We start from the raw sequence: 15,582 nt of genomic DNA on the forward strand, positions 1-15,582 counted from the left end.
CAAATTGGAGACATCTTGTAAAGGACGTTATTCCACTAAACAGCTTGGTATCATCTGCAAAGACTGCAATTATTTTTTTAATCCCAGACTATATATCATTTATAAATATATTAAAAAGTAAGGGTCCCAACATTGAACCTTGGGGTACACCATTAACAACCCTAGACCATTCAGAGTATGAATTAATAACCACTATTCTCTGAATACGGTCTTTTAGCTTGTTTTCTATCTATTTACAAACTGATTTTTCCAGGCCTGTAGAATTACCCTAATGCCGCATGCTCAGAATCAAGTCGACGCATGCTCGGAAGCATTGAACTTAATTTTTCTCAGCGCGTCGTTGTGTTTTACGTCACCGCGTTCTGACACGATCATTTTTTTTAACTGATGGTGTGTAGGCAAGACCGATGAAAGTCAGCTTCATCGGATATCTGATGAAAAAATCCATCAGATCGTTTTCATCGGATGAACCGATCGTGTGTACAGGGCATTACACATTAGCCATGTGGGGAACTGTGTCAAATGCTTTTGAAAAATCCAAGTATACCATGTCCACAGCCACTCCTTTGTCCAAGGTTTCTGTGCCATTCGAAGAGCTCCATGAAGAAGTGAAGAGTGAGGAGCTCCATGAAAAAGTGAAGAGTGAAGTGCTGCATGAAGAAATGAAGAGTGAAGAGCTCCATGAAAAAGATGCCTGCGCAGTGCATAGGTGTCAGCTTTCTGTCACCCTGGTAAGTAAAAGGAAAATGTGTGACGTTACCCTTTAAAATAGACAATAGAGATAGGTCAAACGACCCCCTGTTCGGTTCGAACATCGTTAAAATTCATTGTGAAAATTCGGGGGCCGAATAATGAACCCCATTGAAGTCTATGGGACCTTAACTGGAAAAATCAAAAGTGCCCATTTTGAGAGCTTAGATGCAAGTTATTGGGAATACAAAGGGTATGGGGGCCCGGATACTGCCCTGGGGGGCATGTATCAATGAAAAATACATTGGGGCAGATCCACAAAGAAAATACGCCGGCGTAATTTCAAAATTCCCACGTCGTATCTTTGTTTTGTATCCACAAAACAATATACGACGGCATCTCAGATGGATTCGACAGGCGTACGTCTTAGTACGCCGTTGGATCCTAGGTGCAATATTTCGGCGGCCGCTAGATGGCGTTTCCATCGAATTCCGCGTCGAGTATGCAAATTAGCTAGTTACGGCGATCCACGAACGTACGTCCGTCCGGCACATTTTTTTCCGTCGTTTGCATTCGGCTTTTTCCAGCGTATAGTTAAAGCTGCTATACTGAGGCATACTCAATGTTAAGTATGGCCGTCGTTCCCGCGTACAATTTTTTATTTTTTACGTCGTTTGCGTAAGTCGTTCGCGAATAGGAATTTGCGTAGAATGACGTCACCGTCGTAAGCATTGGCTGCTTCCGGTTTAATTTTGAGCATGCGCACTGGGATACCCCCCTGAACGGCGCATGCGCAGTTTTAAAAAAAACGTCGTTTACGTCGGGTCACGACGTATTTACATAAAACACGCCCCCATTACATCCATTCGAATTCCGCGCCCTTACGCCGCGAGAGATACACTATGGCGCAAATCCTTTGAGGATTCGATTTAAAAAAGATAAGTTGCGGCGTAGCGTATCTTAGATACGCTGCGCCCGGCGCAGATGTACCTGGATCTGCCCCATTGTCTGTTTCGCAGACTTTGGATTGAAGTAACAGGTGCAAAAAAATTGGACTTTTGGTGTTGGTGGTGCCTTCACACTGTAACCCTAGGTCCCATGGGTATTAATTGTGCCTATGAAATCTATACCAAAAATGTCTTCAGGATAAAATCACCACCCAGAAATCTAGGCAGCCTAGACAGTTTTGCACAGATTCCACATCCCAAAAACACTTAATCAGCAACATCGTCATCAGGGACTTTATAGCTGCTGTTAATCCAGGAATGATTCATTTTGATAAATGTCAGCCGGTCAACAAAAGCCTGTGGACAGACACGCTGTTTTATCTGTCGCTTTGCTTCCAGCAGCACTGAATGTCCATTACAGTACAGAGTCCACCAGCCACCTAAGCAATAATCTATTTACTTTGGCTCCAACTTTTTGTGATTTATCGCTGGTAAAACTTGTAACAGGAGAGGGATTAGGGCATAGGTTACTACATAACAGTTAGTACTTAGCAATTAGAGGACAGTCTTCTCCTTAATCAACTGTTAATATTGGACAGTCTAAGACTTCACAGCTGGGGATCATGAGGCAAGTCTCTTTGGCATCTAATTACCCTGCTCCACTGCACAGCAATTGGTACCCATGCAATGTCAGGAACACTGCACAGTACAGGAGGGAACTCTTCTCACAGTCCAGGACACTACTGAGGATGGGGAATTGCCCGTATGAGACCCTATGAGAGCTATCTCAGCGCAAGCCACCTCTGGCACTTATATCCAAAAAGCACACAGCCTTCAGGAATCAATTCATTCAGATCAGATCCCTTTAGTGAAGTCCTTTAGTCAGTTTCAGATACTTCCAGTTCTCAGCTCTGCAACCCCTGAGACCTCACAGAAAAGTAAAACAGGCTGCATCAAGGGCAATAGCTCCCTGGGGATTGGAGCTCTCCTTCCTTGTGAAAGACAATTAGGTAGATTCAGAGAGATTGGATTAACTTTAGGGCGGCCTAGCCTAGCCTGTTTAGGGTACACCGCCGTAAATTAACTAGGCTAGTAGTGATTTTCAATCTACTTACCTGCTAATCTACGGCGGCGTAGCCTCAAACGAGCGGGCGTAAGGGCGCCTAATTCAAATGACTTGGAGGGGGGCATGTATCATGGTAATAAGGCTTGACCTCACGTTTTTGACGTTTTTTTACACTGCGCATGCGCCGGCCGACTACATTTCCCAGTGCGCATTGCGGCTAAGTACGCCGTACGGGCCTATTGATTTCGACGTGGACATAAACGACGTAAATCCCGATTCGCGGACGACTTACGCAAACGACGTAAAAATTTCGAATTTTGTGGCGGGAACGGCGGCCATACTTAACATTACTATTCCACTAGAGCATAGCTCTAACTTTAGGCGGCCTATCTCATACGGAAACAACGTAATTCGACTGCGGCGGCCGTGCGTACGTTCGTGAATCGGCGTACAAGCTCATTTACATAATCTACGCCGGCCGCAATGGAAGCGCCACCTAGCGGTCAGCCAAAACATTGCAATCTAAGATAGGACGGCGCAAGCCATCCTATCTTAGATATGTTTAGGTGTATCTCTGTTAGAGAATACACTTAAACATGGTTCGGTGCAGATTCAGAGTTAGGTCGGCTTATCTGTAGATAAGCCGGCCTAACTCTTTCAGAATCTACCTAAATATCTTTAGGGCTTTAGACTATTTATCAGCCTCCCCAGCCACCATTTGAGCACGGCTCCCCAGAAATTGGCTAGGCCCTGATTAATATTTAGGCTGGTTACCTGAATTATTCCTTCCTAAGCTCTCTAAACATCTTCTAGAGGCAGAGGGAAGCAATCAAACCCCCAGCCTGTGAAACCCTGAACATACCAACCTTGATTACAGCAGAAGCCAAAAGTAAAATGTATCTGGCATCCTACTCTAGGAGGGTGCTGCTACACCTCTACAGACACAAATAGGTAGATTCAGAGAGGGTGTCCTAACTTTGCGGCTGCATAGCGTATCGTGTTTACACTACGCCACCGTAAGTTAGCGAGGCAAGTACATGATTTACAAAGTACTTGCCTGCTAAGTTATGGCGGCGTAGCGTAAATCGGGCGGGCGTAATGGCGCCTAATTCAAATTTAGCTGAGGGGGCGTGTTTTATGTTAATGGGGCTTGACCTGACGTGATTGAGTTTTTTTTGGAACGGCGCATGCGCCGTCCGCCTACATATCCCAGTGTGCATTGCGGCAACGTACGCCACACGGGCCTATTGGTTTTGACGTGGACGTAAATGACGTAAATCCGTATTCACGGACGACTTACGCAAACGACTTAAAATTTTCGAATTTCGACGCGGGAACGGCGGCCATACTATAACATTACTATTCCAACTATTTGTTGGAATAACTTTAGGCCTGATAATGCGTTACGTAAACGGCGTATCTGTACTGCGTCGGCCGGGCGTACGTTCGTGAATAGGCGTATCTAATGATTTACATATTCTACGCCGCAATGGAAGCGCCACCTAGCGGCCAGCCTAAATATTGCACCCTAAGAAAGGACGGCGCAAGCCGTCGTATCTTAGATAGGTTTAAGTGTATCTCTGTTTGAGAATACACTTAAACTTAACTCTATGTGAATCTAGCTATAACAATATAAATCCACTTTGCATGCCCCAAAAGCCTTTGGAAACCCAGCTATTATCTTATAAAAAAATAACTGGGCTTCAAATAGCTTGGGCTTCAAATAGCTTGAGTGCGGAGTGCAGAATTGTGGATAGGACCCAGCAGGACCACCCAGAAAACTACAGGAGCTGGGGGGTGTCACATGCAAGACCAGTCATCCTGCATAAGAAGAGAGAGCAGCACTAATGGCTTAATTACAGGCAGCTCCTGCACAGAAGTAAATATTCACACTGGATTACTGCACAGATCTGAAAGAAATACACAAAGCACACTAAGATTCAAGTAAGAATACACACGCCTTTTGTACTTAGACAAAATATTTATTTATCCCAGAGTTCAGATGTAAGTCTTAAGTAGAAGATAAGGCAGCACTGCTTTGTAGAACATGTGTTTTACCCTAGCTGGGCACTGCGTGGAATAGGATTTTAATAAAATGGATAATGCTGTTCATGAGACGTTGTACTTGGCAGTTTAATCCTCCTGGCAATTTGATTGCAGCATGGGCACATAATCTGTACACTGTAAATAAACGATCGGATAGCAAGCTGGCATTAGGAAATGACTATTATTGTATCTGAGGAAAGAGCAATGTATTGATTCCATGATGAGCATATAATACATTATTAATCAAGGGATAAAGTAAAACTGGAGACATAGGGCCAGATTCAGGTAGGAGATACGACGGCCTATCTCCAGATACGCCGTCGTATCTCTGAGTGTGAGGAGTCGTATCTTGGCGCCTGTTTCAAAGAATCAGATATGCCAGAATTTTTCTAAGATACGACCAGCGTAAGTCTCCTACGCCGTCGTATCTTAACTGCATATTTACGCTGGCCGCTAGGGGCGTGTACGCTGATTTACACCTCGAATATGTAAATCAGCTAGATATGCCTATTCATGAACGTACGCCCGGTCGTCGCAGTACAGATACGCTGTTTATGTAAGGCTTTTTCCGGCGTAAAGTTACCCATGCTATATGAGGGGCAGCCAATGTTAAGTATGGACGTCGGGCCAGCGTCGAATTTTCCGTCGATTACGTCGTTTGCGTAAGTCGTTCGCGAATAGGGCTGGGCGTAATTTACGTTCACGTCGATAGCACTGTTTTTTTGCGGCTTAATTTGGAGCATGCGCACTGGGATACTTTCACGGACGACGCATGCGCCGTTCATGAAAAGCGTCATTTACGTGGGGTCACAATGATTTTGCATAAAACACACCCACATCTTACAGATTTGAATTAGGCGGGCTTACGCCGGCCAATTTACACTACGCCGCCGCAACTTACGGAGCAAGTGCTTTGTGAATAATGCACTTGCCTGTCAAAGTTGCGGAGGCGTAACGTAAATAGGATACGTTACGCCCGCACACAAATATGCGCTCCCTACCTGAATCTACCCCATAGTGTATTGGTAATGTAAAGACATATTACTAAGCACTGTCACATGTGATCTTGGATTCCTGATATTTAAGGCACATTTATCATGATTTGGTTTAAGACAATGTATAGATCTCTTTTTCCTCTGGACCTTGAGAACAAAGCCGCAGAAAATTATTCACTAGTGTTCAAACTGCCTTTGTTCTTTAATAACTGCAGACTATTTGTGTGCACTCAAATATTATTATTTATAAGAGAAGATCATAATATATACAATTGAAGGGTGATAGGAAATAAGGATGCATTGTCCCAGAATGTCCCTGCAGTCACAAAAAAATGAGAGGGAGAGAGAAAGAGGGAGAGAGGGAGCAGTAAGAAAAAGGGAGGGAGAGGGAGAGAGAAAGGGGGATATATATATATATATATATATATATATATAGAGAGAGAGAGAGAGAGAGAGAGAGAGAGAGAGAGAGAGAGAGAGAGAGAGAGAGGAAGAGAGAGAGGGAGAAGAGAGAGGGGAGAGAGAGAGATATGGAGGGAGAGGGCGAGAGGGAGAGAGAGAGGGACATAGCAAGAGAAAGAGGGCGAGAGAAGAAGAGAGCAAGAGAGAGGGAGATGGAGAGAGAGAGAGAGAGAGGGGGTGGCAAGAGATAGAGAGAGGGGGAGTGAGAGATGAAGAGAGAGGGAAAGAGAGGGAGATAGAGTGAGCGAGAGTGAGAGAGATGGAGAGGGAGAGAGATGAAGAGGGTGAGGGGGGGGAGGGATGGAGGGAGAGAGAAAGAGGGAGAGGGAGAGAGGGGGAGTGAGGAAGATGGAGAGAGAGAGAGAGAGAGAGTGTGAGTGAGTGATAAAAAGAGAGATAGAGAGAGAGGGAAGGACCTTGAGAACAAAGATGCAGGAAATAATTCACTTATGTATTCCTATGCCGCGTACACACCTCAGAATTTCCGACAAAAAATGTTCGATATGAGCTTGTTGACGGAAAATCCGACCGTGTGTATGCTCCATCGGACATTTGATGTCAGAATTTTTCTGACAACAAATGTTTGAGAGCTGGTTCTCAATTTTTCCGACAACAAAATAGCTTGTCGGAAATTCCGATCGTCTGTATGCAATTCTGACGCACAAAAATCCTACGCATGCTCGGAATCAATTCGAAGCATGTTCGGAATCATTGAACTTCATTTTTCTTGACTCGTCGTAGTGTTGTACGTGACCGCGTTCTTGACGTTCGGAATTTCCGACAACATTTGTGTGACCGTGTGTATGCAAGGCAAGTTTAAGCCAACATTCTGTCAGAAAAAAATCCACAGTTTTGTTGTCGGAATGTCCGATCGTGTGTACGCTGCATTTGTGTTCAAACTGCCTATATTCTTATTTATAAGAGATGACCATAATATACAAGTAAAGCTTAAAAAATGTAAGTTCAGAGTATCTATTCTACTCTAGTCCTTAAACTTTCCTATGGTCTCATCTGCTCTTTTTAATCTGCTGGTCCCTGACTTTGTGGCCTCATTTCCATGGACGTTTTTAAAAACGAGCTGTAAAGCTAGGTAGGACTCCTGGAAAAATCAGCGTTAAGAATGCGATTTTTACCGCGTTTGGCATTAGCGTTTTTGCACGTTTTTTAGTGCTAGCGTTAGGCAGCGTTTTTTGAAGAAAAACACATCTCTAGGCTATATACACTCCCAAATTTCAGTGAAACATCATAAGACCCTCCCTAAGCTAAAAGAAAACAGTATCATTTAACCATTTATTTCCCAGGCCAACAATCCATACACCTATTTTGATGCTATGAAAGTATTGCAAGTGAATAGTAACGTAAATGTAGCCATTTTCACTTTGAATAATTAGCTAATAAACAAATGAGTGTAAGTGTGTTAGCGTCTTAGCTGTTTTGGAGCACTGCTTATTCTGCAGCATGCTGCTTTATTCATTGAAGACTTGTTCAAGCCAGAACACAGCACGGGAAACGAGTATTCTGTGCATGTTTTCTGCACTGTGTTTAAAACACACTGGGTGTATGTGGGTGTAAATATATACCTAATGACTCCCTAAATGCAGGTCGCAAACTCAGTGCGTATGCCTGTACTGGATGAAACAGGTGCTGCAGTGCCATGCAATTTAGCGTGATGCATTTTTGAGAGGCATTGCATGCACTACTTTTTGTGCGATCCAGTGCAATTTCAGCCTATTCAAATGATTGGGCTGAAAAATTGCACCACGCTGAACTGCATAGGAATCCTACAGTAACGCAAATCGTATTCCTATGCAATTCAGGTGTGAAGCGACCCTTAATGGGTATTTCTAGACAAAGAGAGAAAGAGAAAAAGAGAAAGGGGGGAGACAGAAAGAGAGGGAGATAGAAAAAGTGTGCAAAAAACGCAAACCAGAAGAGTATTTTTCCTGCCTCTAAATATTGAACTTAAAATAAGCTTCTAATCAGCCTAATGTGCATGGACACATAGGATAACAACGAGCTGCGTTTACAAGCACAGCGCAAAACTCCTATAGTGGTAGAAGCAATTTTTATGCCAGTGTGCATGGAGCCTAAGAGAAAGTGGGGGTGAGAACAGAAGAGAGAGAAATGAGAGGGGGGGAGAGAAGAGGGAGAATGAGGATAAGGGGGAGGGGGAGATAGAGTGAAAGACAGGAAGAGAGAGAGAGAAAAGGAGGAGAGGTGGAAGAAGAGAGAAATTGAGAGAGAGAGAGATTGGGATGGAGAGATATGAGGGGTGGAGAGAGAGGGGGGAGAGGGGGTGAGGAAGTGGGGAGAGAAGGGGGTGAGGGGGGAGAAGGGGATGGAGGAGGGGGGAGAGAGTGAAAAAGAATGAGAGAGAGAGGGAAACATAGAGAGGGAGAGAGGGGTGAGGGAGAGAGAGGGAGAGAGAAAGGGAAAGGGAGAGAGAGGGGGATAGTGAGAGAGAGCAAGAGAGAGAGAGAGAGAGAGGGAGGGGAGAGAGCAGAATAGGGAGTTAGAGAGAGAAGGAGAGAGGGAGAGAGCGAGACAGAGGAAGAGAGGGAGAGAGGGTGAGTGGAGAGGGAGGGAGGTGGAGAGAGATAGAGGGGGAGAGAAAGAGAGAGAGAGGGGGAGGGAGAGAGGGGGCAAAGAGAGAGAGAGGGGAGGTGAGGGGGAGAGAGAGAGAGAGAGAGAGAGAGAGATGGGAAGAGGGAGAGAGAGTGAGGAAAAGGGAGAGAAAGAGGGAGAGATGGGGGAGGGGGTGAGGGAGGGAGAAATAGAGAAAAACAGGGAGAGGGATAGAGGAAGAGAGAGCGAGAAAAAGAGAAATAGAGAAAGGTGAGGAGGGGAAGGGAGAGTGAGGGGGGAGAGAGAGAGAGGGTGGGGAGGTGAGGGGGAGAGAGAGAGATGATAAGACAGAGAGAAAGATGACAAGAGGGAGAGAGAGGAGAGAGAGATGGGGGGAGAGAGAGAGAGAGAGAGAGAGGGGGGTAGGTGAGGGGGAGAGAGTGAGAGGGAGTGAGAGAGAGAGAGGTGGGAAGAGGGAGAGAGAGTGAGGAAGAGGGAGAAAAAGAGAGAGATGGGGGAGAGGGAGGTGAGGGAGGGAGGGAGAGATAGAGAGAAACAGGGAGAGGGGGAGAGAGCGAGAGAGAGAGAAAGGGGAGGAGAGGGAGGGAGGGTGAGGGGGGAGAGAGAGGACGGGAGAGAGGGGGAGAGAGAGATGATAGGAGGGAGAGAGATGACAAGAGGGAGAGACAGAGATGGGATGATGGAGAGAGAGGTAGGAAGAGGGAGAGAAAAATAGAGAGAGAGAGGGCAACATGAAGAGGGAGAAAAGGGGAGAAAGAGGGTGGAGAGAAAAAGAGAGGGGGAGGTAAGAGAGAGAGAAAGAGAGAGGGGGAGGGAGAGGGGAAGGTGAGCGAGAGAGAGACAGGGGAGAGATAGGAAGAAAAAGAGAGAGGGGGAAACAGGAAGAGAGGGGAGAGACAGACGGGGGAAAAGACAGAGAGGGGGAGAGGGGGAGGTAGGAAGAGAGGGAGGAATGGAAATAGAGAGGGGGGGGGAGAAGGTGAGGGAGAGAGTAAAAGAGAGAGGGAGAGAAAGAGAGAAAAGGCGGAGAGAGAGGGATGGGGGAAGAGAGAGGGGGAAAGTGAGAGGGGGAAAGGGAGAGGGGGAAGGGAGAGAGAGGGGTCAGTGAGAGGGGGAAGGGAGAGAGAGGGGGCAGGGAGAGGGGGAAGGGAGAGAGAGGGGGCAGAAGGAAGAGGGAGAGAGAGGGAAAGAGGGAGAGAGCAAGGGAGAGGAGAGAGAGTGAGGAAGAAGAGAGGGAGGGATAGAGAGAGTGTGAGATGAGAGGGAGGGGGAGAGAGAAAGATGTAGGAGAGGGGGCGGGAGGAAGAGGGAGAGAGAGAAGGAGAGGGAAAGGGGAGAGAGCACGAGGGAGAGAGGGAGAGGGAGGAAGAGGGGAGGGAGAGAGGGTGAGAGAAGAGGGAGGGGGAGAGAGAGAGGGGAGAGAGGGAGGGGGAGAGAGATGGGGCAGAGAGAGAGGAGAGAGAAAGAGGGAGAAGGGAGAGAGAGGGGGCAGGAGGCAGAGGGGGAGAGAGAGAGAGAAAGAGGGAAAGAGGGAGAGAGCAAGGGAGAGGAGAGAGAAAAGGAGAGAGGAGGAGAGGGGGCAGGAGAGGGGGAGGGCGGGAGAGGGAGGGAGGGAGAGAGAGTTGGGGAGGAGAGGGGTGGGAGGAAGAGGGAGAAAGAGAAGCAGAGGGACAGAGGGAGAGCGAGAGGGAGGAAGAAAGGGAGAGAGGGTGAGAGGAGAGGGAGGGGGAGAGATAGAGGGGAGAGAGAGAGGGTGGGAGGGGAGAGAGAGGGGGAGAGGGGGAGAGGAGAGAGAGGGGGAGAGGGTGAGAGGGAGGGGAGAGAGAGGGGGAGAGGGGGAGAGGAGAGAGAGGGGGAGAGGGTGAGAGGAGAGGGAGGGGAGAGAGAGGGAGAGAGAGGGGGAGGGAGGGGGGAGAGAAAGGGGAGAAGGAGAGAGAGGGAGAGAGAGAGAGAGAGAGAGAGAGAGAGAGAGAGGGGACAGGAAGAGAAAGAGGGCAAGAGAGGGAGAGGGCGAGAGAGGCGATAGAGAGAGAGAGAGAGAGGAAGAGGGAGAGAGCGAGAGAGAGAGAGACGGACGGGAGGAAGAGGGAGAGAGAAGAAGAGTGATAGGGAGAAAGAGATAGAGAAGGAGAGAGAGAGAGATGAAGAGAAGGAGGGAAAGTGTGAGAGAATGAGGGAGGGAGGGAGGAAGGGAGAGGGGGCAGGAGGCAGAGGGGGAGAGAGAGAGAGAAAGAGGGAAAGAGGGAGAGAGCAAGGGAGAGGAGAGAGAAAAGGAGAGAGGAGGAGAGGGGGCAGGAGAGGGGGAGGGCGGGAGAGGGAGGGAGGGAGAGAGAGTTGGGGAGGAGAGGGGTGGGAGGAAGAGGGAGAAAGAGAAGCAGAGGGACAGAGGGAGAGCGAGAGGGAGGAAGAAAGGGAGAGAGGGTGAGAGGAGAGGGAGGGGGAGAGATAGAGGGGAGAGAGAGAGGGTGAGAGGAGAGGGAGGGGAGAGAGAGGGGGAGAGGGGGAGAGGAGAGAGAGGGGGAGAGGGTGAGAGGGAGGGGAGAGAGAGGGGGAGAGGGGGAGAGGAGAGAGAGGGGGAGAGGGTGAGAGGAGAGGGAGGGGAGAGAGAGGGAGAGAGAGGGGGAGGGAGGGGGGAGAGAAAGGGGAGAAGGAGAGAGAGAGAGAGAGAGAGAGAGAGAGAGAGAGAGAGAGAGAGAGGGGACAGGAAGAGAAAGAGGGCAAGAGAGGGAGAGGGCGAGAGAGGCGATAGAGAGAGAGAGAGAGAGGAAGAGGGAGAGAGCGAGAGAGAGAGACGGACGGGAGGAAGAGGGAGAGAGAAGAAGAGTGATAGGGAGAGAGAGATAGAGAAGGAGAGAGAGAGAGATGAAGAGAAGGAGGGAAAGTGTGAGAGAATGAGGGAGGGAGGGAGGAAGGGAGGGAGGGAGAGGGATGAAGAGGGACTGGGAGGGGAGAGAGAGAAAGAGAGAGAGAGGGAGAGGGAGAGAGTGAGAAAAGGAGAGAGGGAGAAAGGGGGAGAGGGAGATAAAGAGAGAGGGAGAGAATGAGAGAGGGAGAGAATGAGAGAGAGGGGTAGGGAGAGAGAGAGGGAGATAAAGAGAGGGGGAGAGAGAGGGGGAAAGAATGAGAGAGGGAGAGAGAGAGGGGAGAGAAAGAGAGGGAGAGAGAGAGAGAGAGAGGGGGAGAGAGGGAGAGAATGAGAGAGGGAGAGAGAGAGGGAGAGAATGAAAGGAGAGAGATAAGGAGAGAATGAGAGAGGGAGAGAATGAGAGAGGGAGAGAGAGAGAGGGAGAGGGATGAAGAGGGACTGGGAGGGGAGAGAGAGAGGGGGAGAAGGAGAGGGATGAAGAGAGGGATGAAGAGGGACTGGGAGGGGAGAGAGAGAGAAGGAGAGGGATGAAGAGAGGGATGAAGTGGGACTGGGAGGGGAGAGAGAGAGGGCGAGAAGGAGAGGGATAAGGAGGGACTAGGAGGGGAGAGAGAGAGAAGGAGAGGGATGAAGAGAGGGATGAGGAGGGACTGGGGGGGAGAGATAGAAGGAGAGGGATGAAGAGAGGGATGAAGAGGGACTGAGAGGGGAGAGAGAGAGAAGGAGAGGGATGAAGAGAGGGATGAGGAGGGACTGGGAGGGGAGAGAGAGAGAGAAGGAGAGGGATGAAGAGAGGGATGAAGAGGGACTGGGAGGGGAGAGAGAGAGAAGGAGAGGGATGAAGAGAGGGATGAGAAGGGACTGGGAGGGGAGAGAGAGAAGGAGAGGGACGAAGAGAGGGATGAAGAGGGACTGGGAGGGGAGAGAGAGAGAGAAGGAGAGGGATGAAGAGAGGGATGAGGAGGGACTGGGAGGGGAGAGAGAGAGAAGGAGAGGGATGAAGAGAGGGATGAGAAGGGACTGGGAGGGGAGAGAGAGAAGGAGAGGGACGAAGAGAGGGATGAAGAGGGACTGGGAGGGGAGAGAGAGAGAGAAGGAGAGGGATGAAGAGAGGGATGAGGAGGGACTGGGAGGGGAGAGAGAGAGAAGGAGAGGGATGAAGAGAGGGATGAAGAGGGACTGGGAGGGGAGAGAGAGAAGGAGAGGGAAGAAGAGAGGGATGAAGAGGGACTGGGAGGGGAGAGAGAGAAAGCGATTCCTGCACATCGGTGATGCTGTGTGTGTTCAGTGAATGTAATCCTGATGATTTGAAGGTAGAAGTTAGAGAAAGGAATGGTAGGAATGATCGGATGTGTGGATGTTTTGAAGACTTTGAGGAAGTTGTGACATGGAGGAAGACAATGTTCCAGTACCCATGATGCTCCCTGGACAGGGTTGTCTTGTGTATGTGCTCACCACCATCCACTTGACCAGAGCGGTCCCAGAGACCATGTCTCCTGACTTTCCATAGAGCTGTACAATAATAGATAGATGGCTCTGTGTCTGGGTGGGTGGGAGGTGTGTTGTTGTCAGTAGAAGCCCGAGCACTGACTGGCTCCTTCTTATGCATCCTCGACTCGGTGACTCCCAAGGACTTTAATTAGCAGCTCTGAGCAGTGAGCGCAGATCAGTGTGGAGTGGAGGAGAAGGACTGCTCTGTGCTGGGAGAACTCCTCACTCTCTCACTGCCCCTTACCTATAACAAGGGGACATCTTCACCTTCTATCTATACATCAATCTATGGAGAGAAGCCTGCTGTCATTACATTGACCCATCCAGGAGAATGTGGACTGTCACCTCCAGGCAGCGCTTTATCTCACCTAGAAAAGAAGAAGATTAAAGAAGAGGAACTTTTATTCCACATCCCAAAAAGAAAGCTGACTTTGTAAGTTGTACAAGGCAATTATTCTTCATGATGTATAGTGTATCAGATGTAAGAGCAGCTCCTTCCCAGCACCCACTATGGGTCACCCAATTGTCTGTATCCACTCCTTGGGTAGCTGGTTTCCCAATTGTAGTTTTTCATCCTATGGGGGATGTTATCTTGTATCCATTCATATTAGAGAGAGAAAATAATATTTAATACTCCATAACAAGTGCATATTCTGTTATGTAAACACTGCAGTGCATTTTAATTATTTACTATAAATATATAAACACAGGCTCTGTAAATTAACACATTTTTCATGCTTAAGAAAACAAAAATAAAATCATATTGAGCTTGCACAAAAGAGCAACAAAAAAGAGAGCAAAATCAAACTGCATTTACCCATAGAAAACAAATGTCAGTTCATTTGATTCCCATCAATTGTTAATTGTGCCTTACACATTTCATTATGTCTTTTAGCATAGGATAATTAGCCAAAATATAGACTTGTGCGTCTAGATTTTGTTCTTAAAAGTGAATGGGGAATATAGGATTTGAGTTTCAATAATTTATTATTATATGATGTGGTGGCCACACACTGAACAATTTTATATACGATTACAATTGATTTACTGTCCAGGATAAAAATATAGTCAGCAGATAGAAAAAAAAATGTCCAAAGAGTCATAAATGTAAGCATCAGAGCAATCTACCTGCTTTTCTATTATCATATTTTCTATCCAGACCAATTGAAATAAATTTGATCAAATATGTAAAGCGCATCGTAAATTGATGGCGCTATATTAGTACCAGTAATAAATAAAGAAATCAAACAGTTTTGCTCAGAATTGATTGATAACACGTTGGGGTTGATTTACTAAAACTGGAGAGTGCAAAATCTGGTGCAGCCGTGTATGGTAGCCAATCAGCTTCTAAACTCAGCTTGTTCAATTAAGCTTTGACAAAAAAAAAAAAAAAAACTGAAAGCTGATTGGTTTCTATGCAGAGCTTCACCAGATTTTGCACTCTCCTGTTTTGGTAAAGCATTGTGTGTCTTTTCAACAATTCAAAGATTCAATCACATTGTCCGATTTGTGTAGAATCGTTTCATCACATTGGTATGTGTATTTCAAGCTTTTAACTACTAATACTTGTGTCACACTGTTGCCTCTATAGTGAAGTACTGCCAGAGGTTTAATAGCTTCTTAGAAAAAAAAATACATATTTTACTTTACTAAAGTTTACTAAAACTATACATATGCATATATAAGTGATAAACATTTTAAAGAATCTGACAACAAATAGCAATTTTGTGTGACATTACACATAGAATAAGAATAAAAAACTGGCATCTGTAGCAATTGTCATATTTTTTTTTATTTTTTTTTAAATGCTTATGTTGCATGAATGTTACTGACACCCCATAGGCAAATTGTGTGATTTTTTTTCCCATAATATAGCCATAAACTTTTTATATTTACTATAAATACAGGTTGGGCATATTTGCTATGGGCATTTTTAAATGCCCCATTCACTTCCCATTCCCAACTTGTATTTATAGAAAGGGAATGCTCCCATATTAGGTAATGATGCCATGAACCAGAATTTTTTCATATATATATATATATATATATATATATATATATATATATATATATATATATATATATATATATATACTAGCTGAATACCCGGCGTTGCCCGGTCTTCCTATCTTAACCTTTTGGGGAGGAAAATCATAGTAATATAAATATACCCATCTTTTATAAGGGTGTAGGTAAGGGTTAATTTAACTGTCATATATTTTTATTTGGCATATAAGTAATATGTGTACCAGGTATTATTGAAATATCTCCAGGCGTACAGAAGTTATGTGGGAACATACATTTCCCATTGATTTGCATGGGACTTTAAACAAAAACCCCGAACCCTCACAAATGGGGGTAGTTAAGGGATAAATTAACTATCCTATAGTTTAAGTGGACATATAAGTAACATGTGACCAAGTGTTATCGAAA

At 46.5% G+C, this 15,582-nt stretch overlaps 1 protein-coding gene across 1 annotated transcript in view; it reads left to right on the plus strand.

The window, feature by feature from the left end:
* Positions 1-548: 548 nt before the first annotated feature.
* Positions 549-15,582, plus strand: part of NPY2R (neuropeptide Y receptor Y2) — a 113,775-nt gene continuing 98,741 nt past the window's right edge. Inside the window, exons 1-3 of the mRNA XM_040350621.1 lie at positions 549-731; positions 1,836-1,974; positions 13,312-13,582. Of these exons, the coding sequence (XP_040206555.1) occupies positions 549-731; positions 1,836-1,974; positions 13,312-13,582 (593 nt within the window). The remainder of the gene's footprint in view (positions 732-1,835; positions 1,975-13,311; positions 13,583-15,582) is intronic.

Source organism: Rana temporaria, chromosome 1 (genome assembly GCF_905171775.1).
Source record: "Rana temporaria chromosome 1, aRanTem1.1, whole genome shotgun sequence".
Lineage (NCBI taxonomy): Eukaryota > Metazoa > Chordata > Amphibia > Anura > Ranidae > Rana > Rana temporaria.